Consider the following 15,812-nt stretch of genomic DNA (forward strand, 5'->3'; position numbering starts at 1 on the left):
AGCTGCTGACTTTTAACCTGTTTTTACCCTGTCACAGGTCAAGTTATGTGCATTTTTGACAATCTACTTCCCACATCTTTGGATATATATACAGTAAAATGATCCCGTGATGATCTCCTGAAAAAAACACAAGTGATGATATTTTGAAGTAATGCCTTATAGTCTTATATGTAGAGGACCATAATTATTATTGTTTTCATCATGTTTTGCATACAATATTGACACAATTGTAACAGTTGATTTACATATAATATAAACCAAACAAAAACAGGTTAGTGATGATTAAAATAAATAATTTGTTGCACCTCCACTGTCATTTATTTTCTGTTTATTTCTGTGTTGGTCTGTCTAGGTGGTTTCTCTCAGATGTACAGGTGTGTTTGTGATTGGCTGGGGCTGCCTTACAGAGAGGAGGTTCAGTGGGTCAGTATGGTTTTTGATCTAAATAGTAGTTGCAAATCCTTTTTTTTTACTTTTTTTTTTTTATTGTTTTAGTATAAGGAACAAAACAAACTTAGAAACAAACATAGAAATGGTCACAGGTACATTCAGACATTTACATATTGTTTACTGTCCACAGATTGGATGAAAAAGTCCAATTTTTCCAATACTTTACACCCTTGTGTTGTTGTAGGTGGAGATTGTAGGTCATCATTTCCATTAAATGGATATGATTGACAATTTTTATCACATCAGGAGATTGAGGTAGGATCCTTTTTAGCCAGTATTTGGTGATGGCTTTTTTGCTTGCAGCAGGCGGTATTCTAAACAGATATATGTCACTTTTACATAATTCCTCTGGGGGAATGCTAAAAAACAAAGTAGCCAATGACATATCAAAATGAACACCAAAAACTGAATACATCAATTTGATCATATTTCCCCAAAAGCCAACAATACCAGGACAGGACCAGAATACATGTGCTTGATCTGCCTCTAGTGATCCACACTCCCTCCAGCAAGAAAATTGAACTCCAAAAAAATTTTTTATTTTCGTATGGGTGTTATAAAGAAGCAGACCAGACTTTTCCAACAACAATCCCCCTCAGGATAGTGAGTTTGTTGTATAACATTGAGATTTCCATCCCTCTGACCATATCTCATTTGATATTTCTTCTTGCAGGTCTCTCTCCCATAGATTTTTATGTGAAAATATATCTCATTGTCCTTTGAATTCAAAGCTGTATCAGTTTTGCCAGTGATGTTTTTGTTACTGGAACCTTTATAGGCATCCACCAGTATTTGAATTAGTTGCAGATCCTTTTTGAAGACAAACTTTAGTGGTAAATGACAACAAGACATCAAATAAAATGTCTGCTAATGTATCTGAATGCACACCTTTTATTTGCTTTGCTTTTTTTTTTTTTTTGATGGCAGATGAATTTGCTAACAGCACTTCTTTTACAGGATGTAGACACCATCTATTTAACTCAAGACACCAGAGAGCTAAACCTGCAGGATTTCAGCCATCTGGAGAACAGGTGAGTGGGTTTCATAGCAGATTAATGCAAAAATTAGAAGTACACATGAAACCAATAACTAAAATAAACTTCATGTAGTGAAGGTATGATGTGATTTCTTTAATAGTGTGGAAAAATGTGCCACAACCCAAAGGAGGTTCTGGTTAAGGAAGATCTTTAATTGTGGCTGTGACCTTTGTGTGCTCCTCCTCAGGGATCTGGTTGCCATAATAGCAGTCCTGGAGTTCAACCAGTGGTTTACCAAACTCTCCACCAAGGATTATAAATTGGTCAGTCCCTTTTCTCTTTTTCTATCATCTTTTCATTCAATTCAGTGATCTGATATCCAGATCACAAATGCCATGGTCTTCAGTCATGTCTATGGTATTACATCACTCTAATAATGTTGGGGATTTCTTGCCGTAAAATCATGAAATAATCCAGTTTTAATCCCATCTCATGGTTAAGTAGTGAGGAGAGTCACTACTTAAGATAACACATAGCTGTGATATCTTTCTACCTGCCTGTTTGTTCTCTAATCTTGTCGTTTAGTAAAGGTTTTGCATCTCACTACCTTACTCCGCTGTGATGACAGGTTTGTGCTTTAATAAAACAGGGTTCAGGGCTTGAAGAGTATAGGGTTTGTCTGTCCATTTGTGTCTGATTTTTCTGTAGCACCATCATCAATTTCAGATTTTTGATTTTGACTCAAGTATCTCAACACCTGAGATAACATATTTACCCAGAACATCTTGCCTCATGTGTCACAGTCACAATATTTCCAAAACTCTTAAAGGCTTATCCTACTCTGACCACTATAGGGTTTAAAAACCATGTTCTTAATTCATTTATTCACCTCTGGAGTTGAAATTTACTGGTGATAACGTCAAAAGAAATGGATGCTTTACTGTGTTTCTTCATTAACTAAGTAACTGATGGGAATCTCATTAATTGTACGGGTATTTTGTGTATGTAAATTTGTCCTTACGGTGAACAGAAAAGGTCAAGGGTTCATCAGAGTAATTAGGCCACATCATGTGGGAACCATGAATGTCAGATGGACCAACCTCCATGTTTAAAGAACCACATTGTTCTCATGGCTAAAAATAATACTGATGAGCTAAATAAGAGGGTTATCTTATTACATCGGCCTAGTGCAATTCTTGTAATAGCAGATTAAACTTAATATGTTTAATATTGATACAGTATAATTAAATTGGCATGTTTTCAAGGTTAAAATGTCTAACCTGGTTATTGAAATATGGGTCCAGTTTTTATCATAATTGGAAAGATGCATCCCAGTAGACACTGGTTATGAGGCTACTTACATTTTTATGGGGCAACAAATGCAACATACCCATAGAGCTGCAACAAACAGTGGATACCTTTACTACTGAATTAATCAGTTACTATTTTGATATTTTTGAGTTGTTTGTGAAGTCTGTCTTCTTAAATGTGAATATTTTCTGATTTCCTCTTCTGTCACAGTAAACTAAATATCTTTGGATTATGACCATGCAAGATATTTATGGAACTCACTTCTTTTTTTTAATCATTTTATACAGTAATTAAGAATACTTAATTAATCATAAATGTAATAAACAGATTAACCAAATGTGAAAATAATCATTAGTTGCAGCCCAACTTACTTATACATCTCAGCCTCATCCATCATTTTTCTCGTCATACTTTACTTTTTCTGTTCCCCCTCCTCTCTGTGTTTACTTCTGTTGTACATCTCCAACTCTACCTTCTCCTAATTTTCTGTCTAACCGTATGTATCAGCCTATGCAGAGATGATTTCCCTTTGTTCCTCTCCTGTCTGTTGACTGAGGATCAGTCCAATGTTCTTGTGTGATAAGACTCTTAATCCTATGAAGACAAAGGGGCTCAGTGTCTCAGGCTGTTGCCCCCCTGCAGCACTCCATTACCGATTCTCTGTTGCAAATCTTTGCTCAGTCTCACAAATTACCACACACAGCTTCCTGGGTCCAAACAATTATCTCATGCCTCTGTCACAGGACAGGTCCTTTCGTAGTGAATGTTACAGTCCTGTTCCTCTCTGTTCTTTGTAAATATTTAGGCATAAATGCGTAATCTGGGACAAAAAGTGTATGATTTTTCTTTCTTTCAAAGGTCTTTTTTATTAATAACAGAACATGAATAAGACGTTCACATACAGGAAGGAGATTTTTGATTTTCTAAACAACATCCACCCATGACACAACACATAACCCTTTCCAGACAAGAAGAGATACAAACATCTACTGAAAAAGTATATGGAAAGACAGAATGAAAATTATAGAAAAAATATTACCAACCATGTTTTAACAGCATTAATAAGTGCAGTATAAAAGAACAATATTTAAAAAAAAAAAAAAGGACAATAGAAAAAAGAGCAAGGGAAAAGAAAATAAATAATATATATAAAAAAATTAATACAATAAATTTATTTGTTTATTTATATTTTTTTTTTAAAAAGGAGGGGGGCTACTCAGAGATTATTGTTGTGGTTTTCTCATAAAATACCAAGAAGGGGTGCCATATTTTGTACAATTTATTCTCTGATCCCTGAAAAAGTGTATGATTTTTAACCCATTTTAGTATTTTAATGGATTTTGTACAGTGTTAAATGCTGAATGGTCTGTTTTTAAGAGATCTGCAGCATTGTGGTTTTTTTTTTCTCTTTTTTTGTGCGTGCACACATTTGCAGGCTAACATTTGGAGAAAGTAGAAAAACAAGGGCTGCGTGATGGACTCATGAGCCACATTTGGATTGTTCTTGATTTTGTGCCAGTGGAAACAATAACAAGTTAGAGGAGTAAGAAGAAAGGAGGGTGAAAGAGAGAAAGTGATGACAGTAAACAGAGCAGTGAGACAGAAACATAAAGGCCAGTGTTAGAGGTCAGCGGACAGAGCGAATGGAAAAGTGTGCCCAGTGAAGAAGGAAGTGAGTCAGAAGGTATCAGGAAAGAAAGATCAGGTTTTAGAGAATGAGGCTGAACTGAAGGAGAAACGTGACATTTTCAACTTGAGAACCCAATCTTCACTCTCCACAAGTACATGCTGGATGACGTTCCTGCCAAATCTGTTGACATGTTAAAGTTCAACTGGAGGACAGCGCTGCCTGTCAGCCTGCGGTGCTGGAGCTGTACAGATCCTATTGTTTCCTCAGAAATATTTAGAAAATTACATGCATTTCAAAGAAGGAAAAATAAAAGAAATGGGAAGTTGGAAGGAAATGGGGAAGAAAAGTGCAAAAGCGTCAGTCTTAGATTACAGCCTTATCATGTCTATCAAACATAGATAAGTGCAGTGAAGTGGATAAAATGCACACGTGTGTATAATGGGTAACAGCGTGTTCAGAGGACGTCATATTCATGTCGTTTAGACTTACTTTAACTACAAGATGTCTAACCAGAACATTAAAACAACACTTCAAATTTAATGATTAATGTTGTGGAGACTTGCATTTTGTTTCCTCTTCCTACTGTGGAAACTAATTTACATCCGCATAATACAGTTTGTTTTATTTGTTTATTTATTCAGGGACAGTGCAAATCAGTCAGCAATACTGTACATGTGCCACTGTCGGGCAAATGGATAATTTTCAAGTGTTATTCCTTGGCCAGATGTTAAATCAAATTAAACTACAATAACATTTAAAACTGGCACAGAGAAAACAGATGGAAGAGAATAAAATCCTAGTAATGTAACACAGACATTGTGCAAAATAGGACAACATAACTGGTTAATATGAGACAGTATTATAGAAAGTTTAACCCAAGACTTTAATAGAAAATGAAGTTTTTTCTCTACTAAGTGATTTATTGGCAATATTCTTCTCTGCATTTTGCATTTTTAAATGAAAATAAAGTATTTTTGTTTATTTTATATACTGATTGTGTAGATGTTCACAAAAGGTCAGTGTCATTTCAGAGCTTACTATATCAAAACTGAGAAAAATAATTGATTCGCAGTATATATCATTAACTGAACATAAAAACAAGTGTCTCCAACCACTGCCGTTTGTCAGACCAGATGAGTTTTATTCATGAATCAATGTGTGGAAGATGACAATGCTTTTATGTTCATAATGGAGCCTCTGAACGTCCACATGGGTAATTTCTGACACCACTGAAAAGCCCATAAACTGCATTTTACCTGAATTATGTAAATTAGTTAATTGTAGTACTGTTGGATTATTAAACATTTTAGATCAGTAGATGCTTTTGGTCACCAGTAGCTGTTTAGGTCTTTGAGAGGTACATGAAATTAGTGCAAGAAATTGAAATAATGCACTATTTTACATAGAGGAAGCAATGAATCAGACTATGCAAAATAAGACGATGCAAACAACTGATTAAAACGTGGCTAAGCATTGACACAGGAGGGAATAGATGGTGAAAGAAAGCGAAACTGACAAAAACGTGAGGAAAAATGACTCAAGGAAGGGGACACAACGGTAATAAACACATGGACCACACATACACACTCAGAGGGCTATCACAGCGAGGGATTATTCTGCTCATCTTCAGTTCAATCAGTGTTTGTCTTGTGGCCTAATCAAGACACTGAGCTGAAAATGAGAGAGGAGGATGGTTAGAGGAGACGATTGCAATGATAAGAGACCCACCTCTGCCTCATGATTGCATCGTATTTTCAGTTAAAGTGTGTAATATTTCATCACAACATAGGGTCAGAAAAGCACGGCATGACAAGGCTCTTATTTCTCATGTAATAAACGGTGCCATACGTATGTCCACGGGGCCACTGAGCAGGTTTTATTGTGACTCCTGTGGAAAATACCAGCTTCTTTGTAAGCTTTCTGCCTTTCTGTTGTGCTATGACCGTCTCCTCTTACCCCTCTTTTTCTCCATTTCACCCCTCACTAACCTCATACCTCCTTTTTCTGCATTATCTGTCATCCATCGCTGGCCTCCAACATTCTTATTTGTCTTCTGTAAACATGCGAACAACAGTGTCTCTGTCTTTTTCTTCTTCTTCCTCTCGTTGTGTCTCTCTTTCCATTATCCCCCTCTCCTCCCCTTTTTTCTCTCCATCCATCTCTTCCTCTGTCTCTCCCCTCACTGTAGATAACACTCGGGACAATGTTGCCAGTGTTTTACCACACTGACGCTCCCCTATAGCAGGAATGTCAATTACCAAGAATAACAGCATTACGGTGCAGCAGTAAAGTTCTGTTATTATGAGGGACGGGGTTTGTCTCATGAGTTGGTGCAGATAATTAGACATTTTCTGTCGTAAAACAGACTGAATGTGTGTTTGTCTACATGTTTGGATTTGAGGCAGCACACAGTGAAGTGGGTCAGTGAACATCTAGGTAGGTCATGGACATCAAACTGTTGAATTTTTAATTTCGTCTAAATATGAGTGCTTTTGCTCCTCTGTCTGTGTCTCCTGCGGTGGTGAGATTACAGAAGCGAGACTTCCTCTGTCTGCCGTCCCCAGCCTCCCCTCGTCACGAATAAATGGTCTTGGAGAGAAGTGGTCTGACTTCACATTTCTGCCGCTTTTTACTTTCTCCTGAACAGCTTTAATTAGCATAAATGAACAGCTTTCCACAGTGGTTTAGCTGCCTTTCGTACAAGATCACTTGCGGGAATCATTCGTCCCAAAAGTATAGTTCTGTGCTTTTCTTCTGACCTTGAATGTTTCAGTTCAAGCTTTGCTGTTCTAGATAAAATGGCAGTTTAGGCCTTGGAGCTAGTTCAGCTAATTAGAATAATGTTTATGCCTTTGATAAAAAGAGTGAAAAAAATGGAAGAGTGTGCTAATATCTGCCGAACGGCTATGAGAATGACTCATAACATGTTATATATCATTCAATTTCAGTCACAAAGCAAGAACACTCATGTATTGTATTAAATGCAAAGCTTCTACTGCATTGTTACTTGAAATGCAAGCAACAATGCATCGAGCATTATAAGCAGTGTCCCTGAGACTTCAGAATATGTTGCCACTGGCACTTTAAACTCGATTGAGTTTTTAAAAAAGAAACTGAAGACCTTCTCGTTTAGACTTTTAGTTAGGGGTGGGTTTTATGACCATTTGCTTTCTATTTTTATGCCTGTGTCTGTAGTTTTGTGTTTTTATGTCTGTGTCTGTATATATATCTGTTTTTAGGGTTTTTTTGCCTATGTATTTTACTTGATTTTATTGTAAAGCACTGTCTGAAATCTTCAATCTGAAATCTTCAAAAAGTCCTATATAAATAAACTTCATTATTATTATTATTTTTATTATTGTTATTATTGTTGTTGTTGTTGGTACTGTACACCATAGACATCTTTGTACATATGTTTGTGTTTTCAGTCTGCAGATGTGTGTGAGCAGATCCTTAGGGTGGTGGCCAGATCCAGTCGTCTGGAAGAGTTGGTTCTGGACAACGCAGGACTCAAAACGTGAGATTATTCAAACATTATTCTGTTTCATTGGAGGAAGTGACCCACGCAAAGTCTGATAAGCTTGATTACACAGGCTTATCAGAGAAGGGTATTTCTGTTCTGCCTTTGAAGCCTTAACTTAAAATCATGTGCACACACTGAAGTTTGACATCCACTGAAACTTTATGGATGGATTTTCATAATGCCTGGATGTCTGTTTTCGCTAAATCCATGAGGGAAATCTTTAACTTTGTGACTAGTCACACAGTTCATTCTTGGCCTTTTGACCCCGTTTCAGTGCATTCAGCTGTTTTTGACGATAATACTCTCACAGAATGTTTTTGGCAGCTACTTTTACTGAACTCCGCTCTTTTTTTTACAGTGTTAAAGTAGCATTTCAGTTAATTTTATTTCCACTGTCTCATTTGTTAAAAAAAACATGTTAATAGACTGCTGGTTGAACACACATAATGGTACCTCCTCTGTCACACTCCACAGTGATTTTGCCCAAAAGCTAGCTGCTGCCCTGGCCCATAACCCCAGCTCAGGACTCACCACCATTAATCTCGCCAACAACCCGCTGGAGGACAGAGGTACAGTATCTCCTCTAATCTGGTCTAATGTACTCATCTCTGGGCTCTTACAGTCACTTTACCTCTGAAATTCCTCTATTTCACTGAATTCCATGCTCTAATTTTTACTCATATTGCATGTAGTTTTCTTTGTCAAATGAGAAATTGTTGAGAAGAATGAAGAGATAGATGAACCCTTAAAGATTTTTTGCCAACTTCCATGTGATTTAAAAAAAAAAAAAAAAATCGTCTATATTCAAAGTAATTTGTCATGATCGATCATAATAATACTCTTTGCATTTTGCATTATACAGTGAAAATGTATTGTATTTAATTTACTGATTGCATAGATGTTCATAAAAGCTCAGTGTAAATTCAAAGGTTATTATATAAAAACAGAGAAAACTGAAGAAAAAGGGACCTTTTCAACAAAATATGTCATCAGTTTAACATAGAACAAGCAACTACAACCACTATCAATTGTCAAACTACATAGGTTTTCTGGTGAATCAGTGTTGCAGAAAATGACAGTGTTTCCTTGTTCACTACAGAGACTCTGAACGTCCAAATGGGTCATATCTGATTCTGCTGAAAAGCTTCGAAACCGCATTTTAGCACAATTATTAACATGCACTGATAGGATTAGTGATTCTAAAGTTGTTTAGGTTTTTATTACGTTTTAGATCAGTAGATGTTTTTGGGTGCTGGCGGCTGCTGAGGTGTTTAAGGGTTAATGATTAGGTAGACAGTTTGAGTTTCCTCGTAAAAGTGCAGCAAGTGCACAAACTTTAATATTTCATTACTTCTCTCTAAAGGCGTCTTGGGTCAGGACGCATGAATTAAAGATAGATTTCACCAAATATTCAGGCAGTCACATGTAAACATATAATTGATTCCCAGGGCTCAGTGACCTCTGGATTATTTGTCCTCATGTAAAATTTACCATATGGATCGGTGGAGGGGATTGTCAACATTAAATTCATATAGTTTATACACACACACCAAAAAAATGTCAGTGTTCTTTAAAATAAAGTTTGATGATTTATTGAAGCAAAAAGTCATATTGGTTTATGATGCATGGTGTTTAACCTTTAACAGAAGGATAACCTGTTACATTTTTAATAAAGAAGAACTGATTTTTGAGTAAAACTTAGAAAAAAATACCCCATGAAGATAACTTGCATCGTGTATTTCTGCTTCTCCTGCTGCAGGTATCTCCTCGCTCGGTGCTCAATTTGCCAAACTCCGTATGGGTCTCAAGCATTTAAACTTCTCCAAGACCTCACTATCACCCAAAGGTAGGATCAGCCAAGTGAACATCTGATCATCTGCCTAAATGCTGAATGTTTACACCAATTTATTCACATACAGAAGACACAACTGCTTTGCATAATAAAGACATCTCTGTTGAGTAATATTCCTTAATGTAGTGCAATGAAGGGAATAATTGAAATGGTTGTTTTTGAGGATGGACAAAGCGAAGGCTGTGTAGTTCTTTTCACAACGTCTGGATTAAATGGGGTCAGTGTCAACAATTGCTTAAAGGTAAAATTTCTTGAATCTCATCCAAAGTAAACACTCCAGCATCAGCAGTTGTCTTCAGGGACCCACAGTGGACAGGCTCAGCTCTCAGCCAATCAATAAAAACCTATCATATTCCACAGTGGATGAGAGGCCTGTGCTGCTTAAACTGAGCCCTGCTCATCTCACTAAAGACCCGATCCATAATCTAGACACCAAAAAGCACCGACGCTCAGCAGAATTGAGGACATTTGTGTTTTTTGTTTTTTTAGAGGCATGTTTTTCACTTTCAACACCAGAAAACAAGGGGTGCCAGGTACAACAAACCCCGCCCCTCACATGTATTGCAGTTTATTTTGGCATGGATCCAGCTGATGTCATCATGTCTATGTGTGTGGTGATGTCAGTATATCAATTGCCTCTATATGTGGCAAGTTTGAAGTAATTTGAAACAAAACTGATGTTTTTTATAGACATTAGAAATTTCACCCATTATAAGTAAATGGGAGAAGAAAAAAGATTTTAAAACTTAATAAAAAGATTTGAATTTTGACCTACTTTTCCCAAAATGTAACCAAATCTATTCTGGGTCACTGGCAATCTATAAATCCAATTTGGTATAAATTCAATCAATAGTTTTGCTGCTGGAGTGTTAACAACCAAATCGAACCAAAAACACTACCTCTTGCCTCCCCTTCGGGGGGCAGGGTAATTAGTATTTTGATCAAATCTATATTTTAAAATACTTTAATTTGAGTTTAAAATTGGGTGACATTCTTTGATAACCTGCCCCATCCTTTGTTTTAATTTCCTTTTTCACTCTTATCTCTCTCTTTTTAATCTCTTCTCATCTGTTTATCTTGGTGAAGTCACTCACTTGTCAATCATATTTTCTAAATCTCTCTTTTTTTTTTTTTTTTTTTTTTTTTTTTTACTTTTTCTTGCATCTTTACTTTGAGGCATTCGTAATCAGACTGTGTAACAGAGCATGTGAAAACCATCTGATAGACATGACACACATCTATGTTTTAATGCACAGTTGACTCATATCATGTGCAAACTGTGCTAAATGCATCCATGTGTGCAAAGGCACACATTTTTTCTCTTAAACACACTTGATTATTAGCTACACAACCACGCCTTTATTATGTTTCCATGCTGTATATATAGCATTAAAACTCAGGCAAAAATATAGTGTTACATTTCCACAATCATGAGAAAGCATGCTTTTTTCTTTCTGTGTATTCATTCCACATTCTGATCCTGACCTTTCCTGTCTTCACCCACTGTTCATTTCCTCTGCTATTTCCTTCAATATGCTGTCAAAACATCAAGTAGAGATTTGAGGGTAGTGATAATGCTGACACCGCCTGTGTGTGTGTGTGTGTGTGTGTGTGTGTGTGTACGTGCGTGTGTGCGTGCGTGCGTGCGTGTGCGTGTTTTAGGGGTGAACAGCCTTTGCCAGTCACTGAGTGCCAACCCGTCCATCCCCAGCAGCCTGGTCCATCTGGACCTCTCAGGGAATATCCTCCGAGGAGACGACATGCAGGTACAAACACAACCACAAACAGTTTCTGGGTTGACTCAGAGCTGGTGTGAATGATGTAGTTGATTAAAACTGACAGTGATGATGTAGATGTTCAAGGTTGAGGTCATTGTAATGACTTCATTTGTTGTGGGTTGTTTCATCAACAGCAGTGTGTCATAGTCTCCCGAGACCTGAAGTTTTGGCTACTTTTACATTAACCCATAAAGACCCAGTCCTTCTTTTGTGGCAGTTTCCAAATAATTTTTTTCTGTATATTTAGCCTTTCTTAAGTGATTTATCACCATTTATTATGATATTATCTTCTGTATTTTGCATTTTTAAGTGAAAACCAGGTATTTTTCTTATATTTAATTTACTGATCATGTAGATGTTCATTAAAGCTCAGTGTAAATTCCAAAGATTATTATATCAGACAGAGGAAACTGAAGGCAAGGTGAATTTTCAGGTAAAATATGTCTTTAACTGAGCATAAACCCAGTGTTTCCGTCCACTGTCATTGATCCAACTCTGTGGGTTTCACTGGTGAATTAATGTTGTAGAAGATGATGGTGCTTCCACGTTCACTACAGAGCTTCTGAGCGTGCAAATGGGTCATATCTGATGACCATGAAAAGATGACAAACTGTATTTTACACCAATTATTTCAGCGTGTTGATAGGGTTAGTGGATCAACAGGTATTAAACATTTTAGATCAGTAGATGCTTTTGGTCACCAGTGGATGTTTGGGTCTTTATGGGTTAAATAACTACCTTGATTGGAAATGGCTTGATGCAACGTTTTTTCAGATTTTTTTTTTTTTTCAAGTAAAGCTCTGAAACTCTTGTCCCCTACAGAGGACAAAAAATCATTGCTGAGTCTCTGGAGGATGTTCTGTAAAATTATATGTTTCTAAAGTCATTGTTCTGTGAGAACCACACAACTGATACCTCTGAAAAAACAAACTTTTAATTACCTGAGAAAAACAGCTGTGTTTCATCTTCATGAAACTGCTTTTTCATGCTAATATACTAAGGGTTTTACAAAGTTTATTTAGCTTAAGACATAGGAGATATTCTCAAAGGAACACTTAATCCTTCAGTTTATCACAAACATTTAAAATCAACATTTGGTTTTCACAGCACAGGAAGAGGATGACAACTTTTAATCTGAGAAGTAAATAAAGCTGTCAGACCATATAAATTTACATAAAATAGAAAAACAGTCTAGTACTTGAGTAAAAGTACATGGTTACATTTCACTAATGGGCGTCAGAAAATCAACATCTGTACAGAATGCAAATACAAGGATGTAAAAGCAACTTACTGCAGGTTACTTGTAGTACAATATTACAGAGCTGTTTATATAGGGTCACAAACTGTCAGACTAATATATGTGAATTCATTTTCCTAATTAAGATAAAAGAAGAGTGCATTCTGGAAGTATTTGATAGATGTGAACCTCAACAAAATCATAAGAGGAGAGCTCTTAGTCATAGAAGGAGAGAAGGAAAATAATGTAAAGGACAAAAATCATGTAAAAGACTCAACTAGATGAAATCAACATACAAGACAGTAATTATGTAGAAAATACAACACAATGAAAAACATGTCAGTTTACACATTTCTGTCCTTGTTTATCTTTTGAGTCTTAAGGTAAAAAAGTCAGGGAATCACTACTTTAGGGTTGTAGCTGTAATTTTTTGCCCCAAGAATAATAAAAGGTCCTCACTGGCCTGAAGGAGGTCCGCAGAAATTTAGTCTGAGTATTAGATCAAAAGAAAAATGAATGAAAAATTGTCTCAAACAATGACATTACATCCATGACAATAAAATATCATAGCTGCAAACAGGTAACAGCTTTTAGTATGTACACAGTAGACGCCTGTGAACCACGTATTAAGTTACAAAAAGTCTTCGGTAAAGGAAGGTCACATTCCTCCACAATCACATGGCCTCTCGTGGTTTCCTCTGAATATTTGCTGTTGCTTTGTTTCCAGCATTTCTTCAACTTCCTGGGTCAACCAAACAGCCTGGCAACCCTTGACCTGTCCAACACCGACTGCTCATTGGACCAGGTCAGTCTCCAGACACACTGAAATGATATTCTGTTGGATTTAAAGAGAAAAATATATATTTATAGCCAAATAATTAACTAAACAGGTCACCTTAGATTAAAGAATAGGTCTTTGTAAACATATAATATGCAATTAGCTATTAGCGTTGAACGTTACGCGGCATTGTAAGATGAAGTGCTCGGCTTTAATATCTGTCGCAGCAAATGTAATCCGATTTTATACACCCACTCAATCCATGTTTCTGTCCACTGTGTACAAAGTGGTCTGAATACTGTATGTGATGTATTGATGCAGGTCTGGAGCCAAATACAGCTCATTGATTAGTTTGAGATGTAGCCAGCTGTCTTCCTGTCACTGAATATATTGATTAGCTCCTAAATCATATTCTATTTCTCTCACGTCCAACCCGTGCAATTCAGGTTCTGTTATTGTGACGTTTTTGTTTGTGCATTCCAGGTTTGCTCTGCTCTGCTGCGAGGCTCGGTCCAACATCTGTCTGTTCTCAATGTGTCAAAGAGCGTCTTCCCTCACAGGTACAGAAACGTCTTTTATAATATAAGTATAAAAGGGATCAGGAATGAACATTAAGCATAGTTGATACCCGTCATGAGCAGCCCTGTTTACTCACATTCTAATCATAGGCAGGTTGAGGTGATTTTTTTTTTTTTTTTTTTTTTTTTTTTTTTAATACATTTGTTTCTGTTTAAATGAGTCATGCATTTCACATCTTGCAGCTTTTAATGAATGTGGACAAAAAACTGAGATGATATCTGCACGTTACATGCACCATTCTGATAAATTGGAGCTGGAATAGTCTGTTTAAATATCAGATGTATTTCCAAGCTGTTTTAATATAAATTCGTCTCCTTCTAACAGTTTTTTTTGTACATAGCAATATTTCACCAGCTGTCTTTATTGCACTGCATGCAAATCATTTCTTATCCACCATTTCAGCTTAATACTAGACTGTCATACCCTTAGAAGTTTGTTTTCAGAATTGAGGGGCTTGATATGATTGTTCTCTAAAAATTTTGTGTGTTTGGTTGTTTGTGTGCCACCTGCTGGTGACAAAGTACCTTTACAGACATAAAAAGATGAAGCACTGACTGGATAGTGTGTGTCAAAGGGTAGGCTGAAAAGTTCAAGGATAAATTCCAGGTCAATGAAACTGATCACTAACCTCTGGACAATTAATTTTATTATCTCCATATAAGGTGACTCATAGATGGGAACATTTGTGTGCTGTTTTGCAAAAAAAATCCAGAAGCTGATTGTGATATTATCAATTACTTGCAAAGAAAGGGCTTAGCTCCCAAAGGGGGATTCATGCTGATATGCATTCCACATTAATCTACAGCTGCTTTAGAAAAAAAAGTCTTGATAGAAAGATAGAGTTTTAAGAGGTTTTTTTTTTTTTTTTTTTACTCAATTTTTTCTCTGTGAAAAGGAGCCAAGCACCATTGAAAGACCATTGTTGAAGACATCTTTTACGACAGGAGCATCTAAATCAGTCTATGTGCTTTTCAGTCCAGAGTATATGTGTGAGCTGATGTAAATATGCGCAGAATTGATGTGCAGATGCAAGGATGTTAAAGTTGTACTGTAAAATTGACTATCTTTAGGAGGACATTTGAGCATTGTTCGGACATATAGGCTTAGGATTTGGGGATCAGCATTCACTTTTAAGGTTATGGCTAAAATTTTTTGTTCCAGATCTAATGTACAGATGAGGGAATACACTGTGTCAATAAGATGTCCCGACAAAGATAGAGACATGACTTCACGTGTGTGTGTGTCATGTGTAACAGATGGGTGATGGGTAGAGTGTTCCCATTATTATCTCTCTTTCCAGTGTCTCTCAGGGGAGTTGAATGCTTCATCAGGGGAGCAGAGGATGCTAGCGAGGGGGGGTTAAGAAAAATGAGCAGAGAAAAGGTGTGAAATAAGAGAAAGAGGGACAGCAGTGGAGTAAAACTAAAGGAGTGGATGCACACACCCTTAGTTTCTCTGGAGACTGAGACGGTTTAGGGTTGCTTTTCCAAAACGTAGGGTCAAAGCGGTTTTTATACAGTCACCAACTGTCAGAATAACATACATGTGAATTCATTTTCCTAATTAGCAAAGAATAGTGTCCTTGGGAAGTATTTTATAGATGCAAGCTTCAACAAAATCATGAGAAATTTAGATTAGAGGCCTCAGATATACAAGACGCACCAAGACATAAACACAGCTTTTAATCTGAGAAGTAA

The 15,812-nt window shown here is 36.6% G+C and overlaps 1 protein-coding gene across 4 annotated transcripts in view; it reads left to right on the top strand.

Annotated features, from left to right (window-relative positions):
- LOC115435362 (F-actin-uncapping protein LRRC16A-like) overlaps window positions 1–15,812 on the top strand; it is a 91,558-nt gene that overhangs the window by 46,247 nt on the left and 29,499 nt on the right. For all 4 annotated transcript variants that reach the window (XM_030157715.1, XM_030157717.1, XM_030157716.1 and 1 more), the window contains exons 7-15: window positions 353–423; window positions 1,408–1,481; window positions 1,675–1,750; window positions 7,797–7,885; window positions 8,366–8,460; window positions 9,651–9,737; window positions 11,406–11,509; window positions 13,486–13,563; window positions 14,020–14,096. In XM_030157715.1, the coding sequence (XP_030013575.1) occupies window positions 353–423; window positions 1,408–1,481; window positions 1,675–1,750; window positions 7,797–7,885; window positions 8,366–8,460; window positions 9,651–9,737; window positions 11,406–11,509; window positions 13,486–13,563; window positions 14,020–14,096 (751 nt within the window). The remainder of the gene's footprint in view (window positions 1–352; window positions 424–1,407; window positions 1,482–1,674; window positions 1,751–7,796; window positions 7,886–8,365; window positions 8,461–9,650; window positions 9,738–11,405; window positions 11,510–13,485; window positions 13,564–14,019; window positions 14,097–15,812) is intronic.

The sequence above is a fragment of the Sphaeramia orbicularis genome, chromosome 16 (assembly GCF_902148855.1).
Source record: "Sphaeramia orbicularis chromosome 16, fSphaOr1.1, whole genome shotgun sequence".
Lineage (NCBI taxonomy): Eukaryota > Metazoa > Chordata > Actinopteri > Kurtiformes > Apogonidae > Sphaeramia > Sphaeramia orbicularis.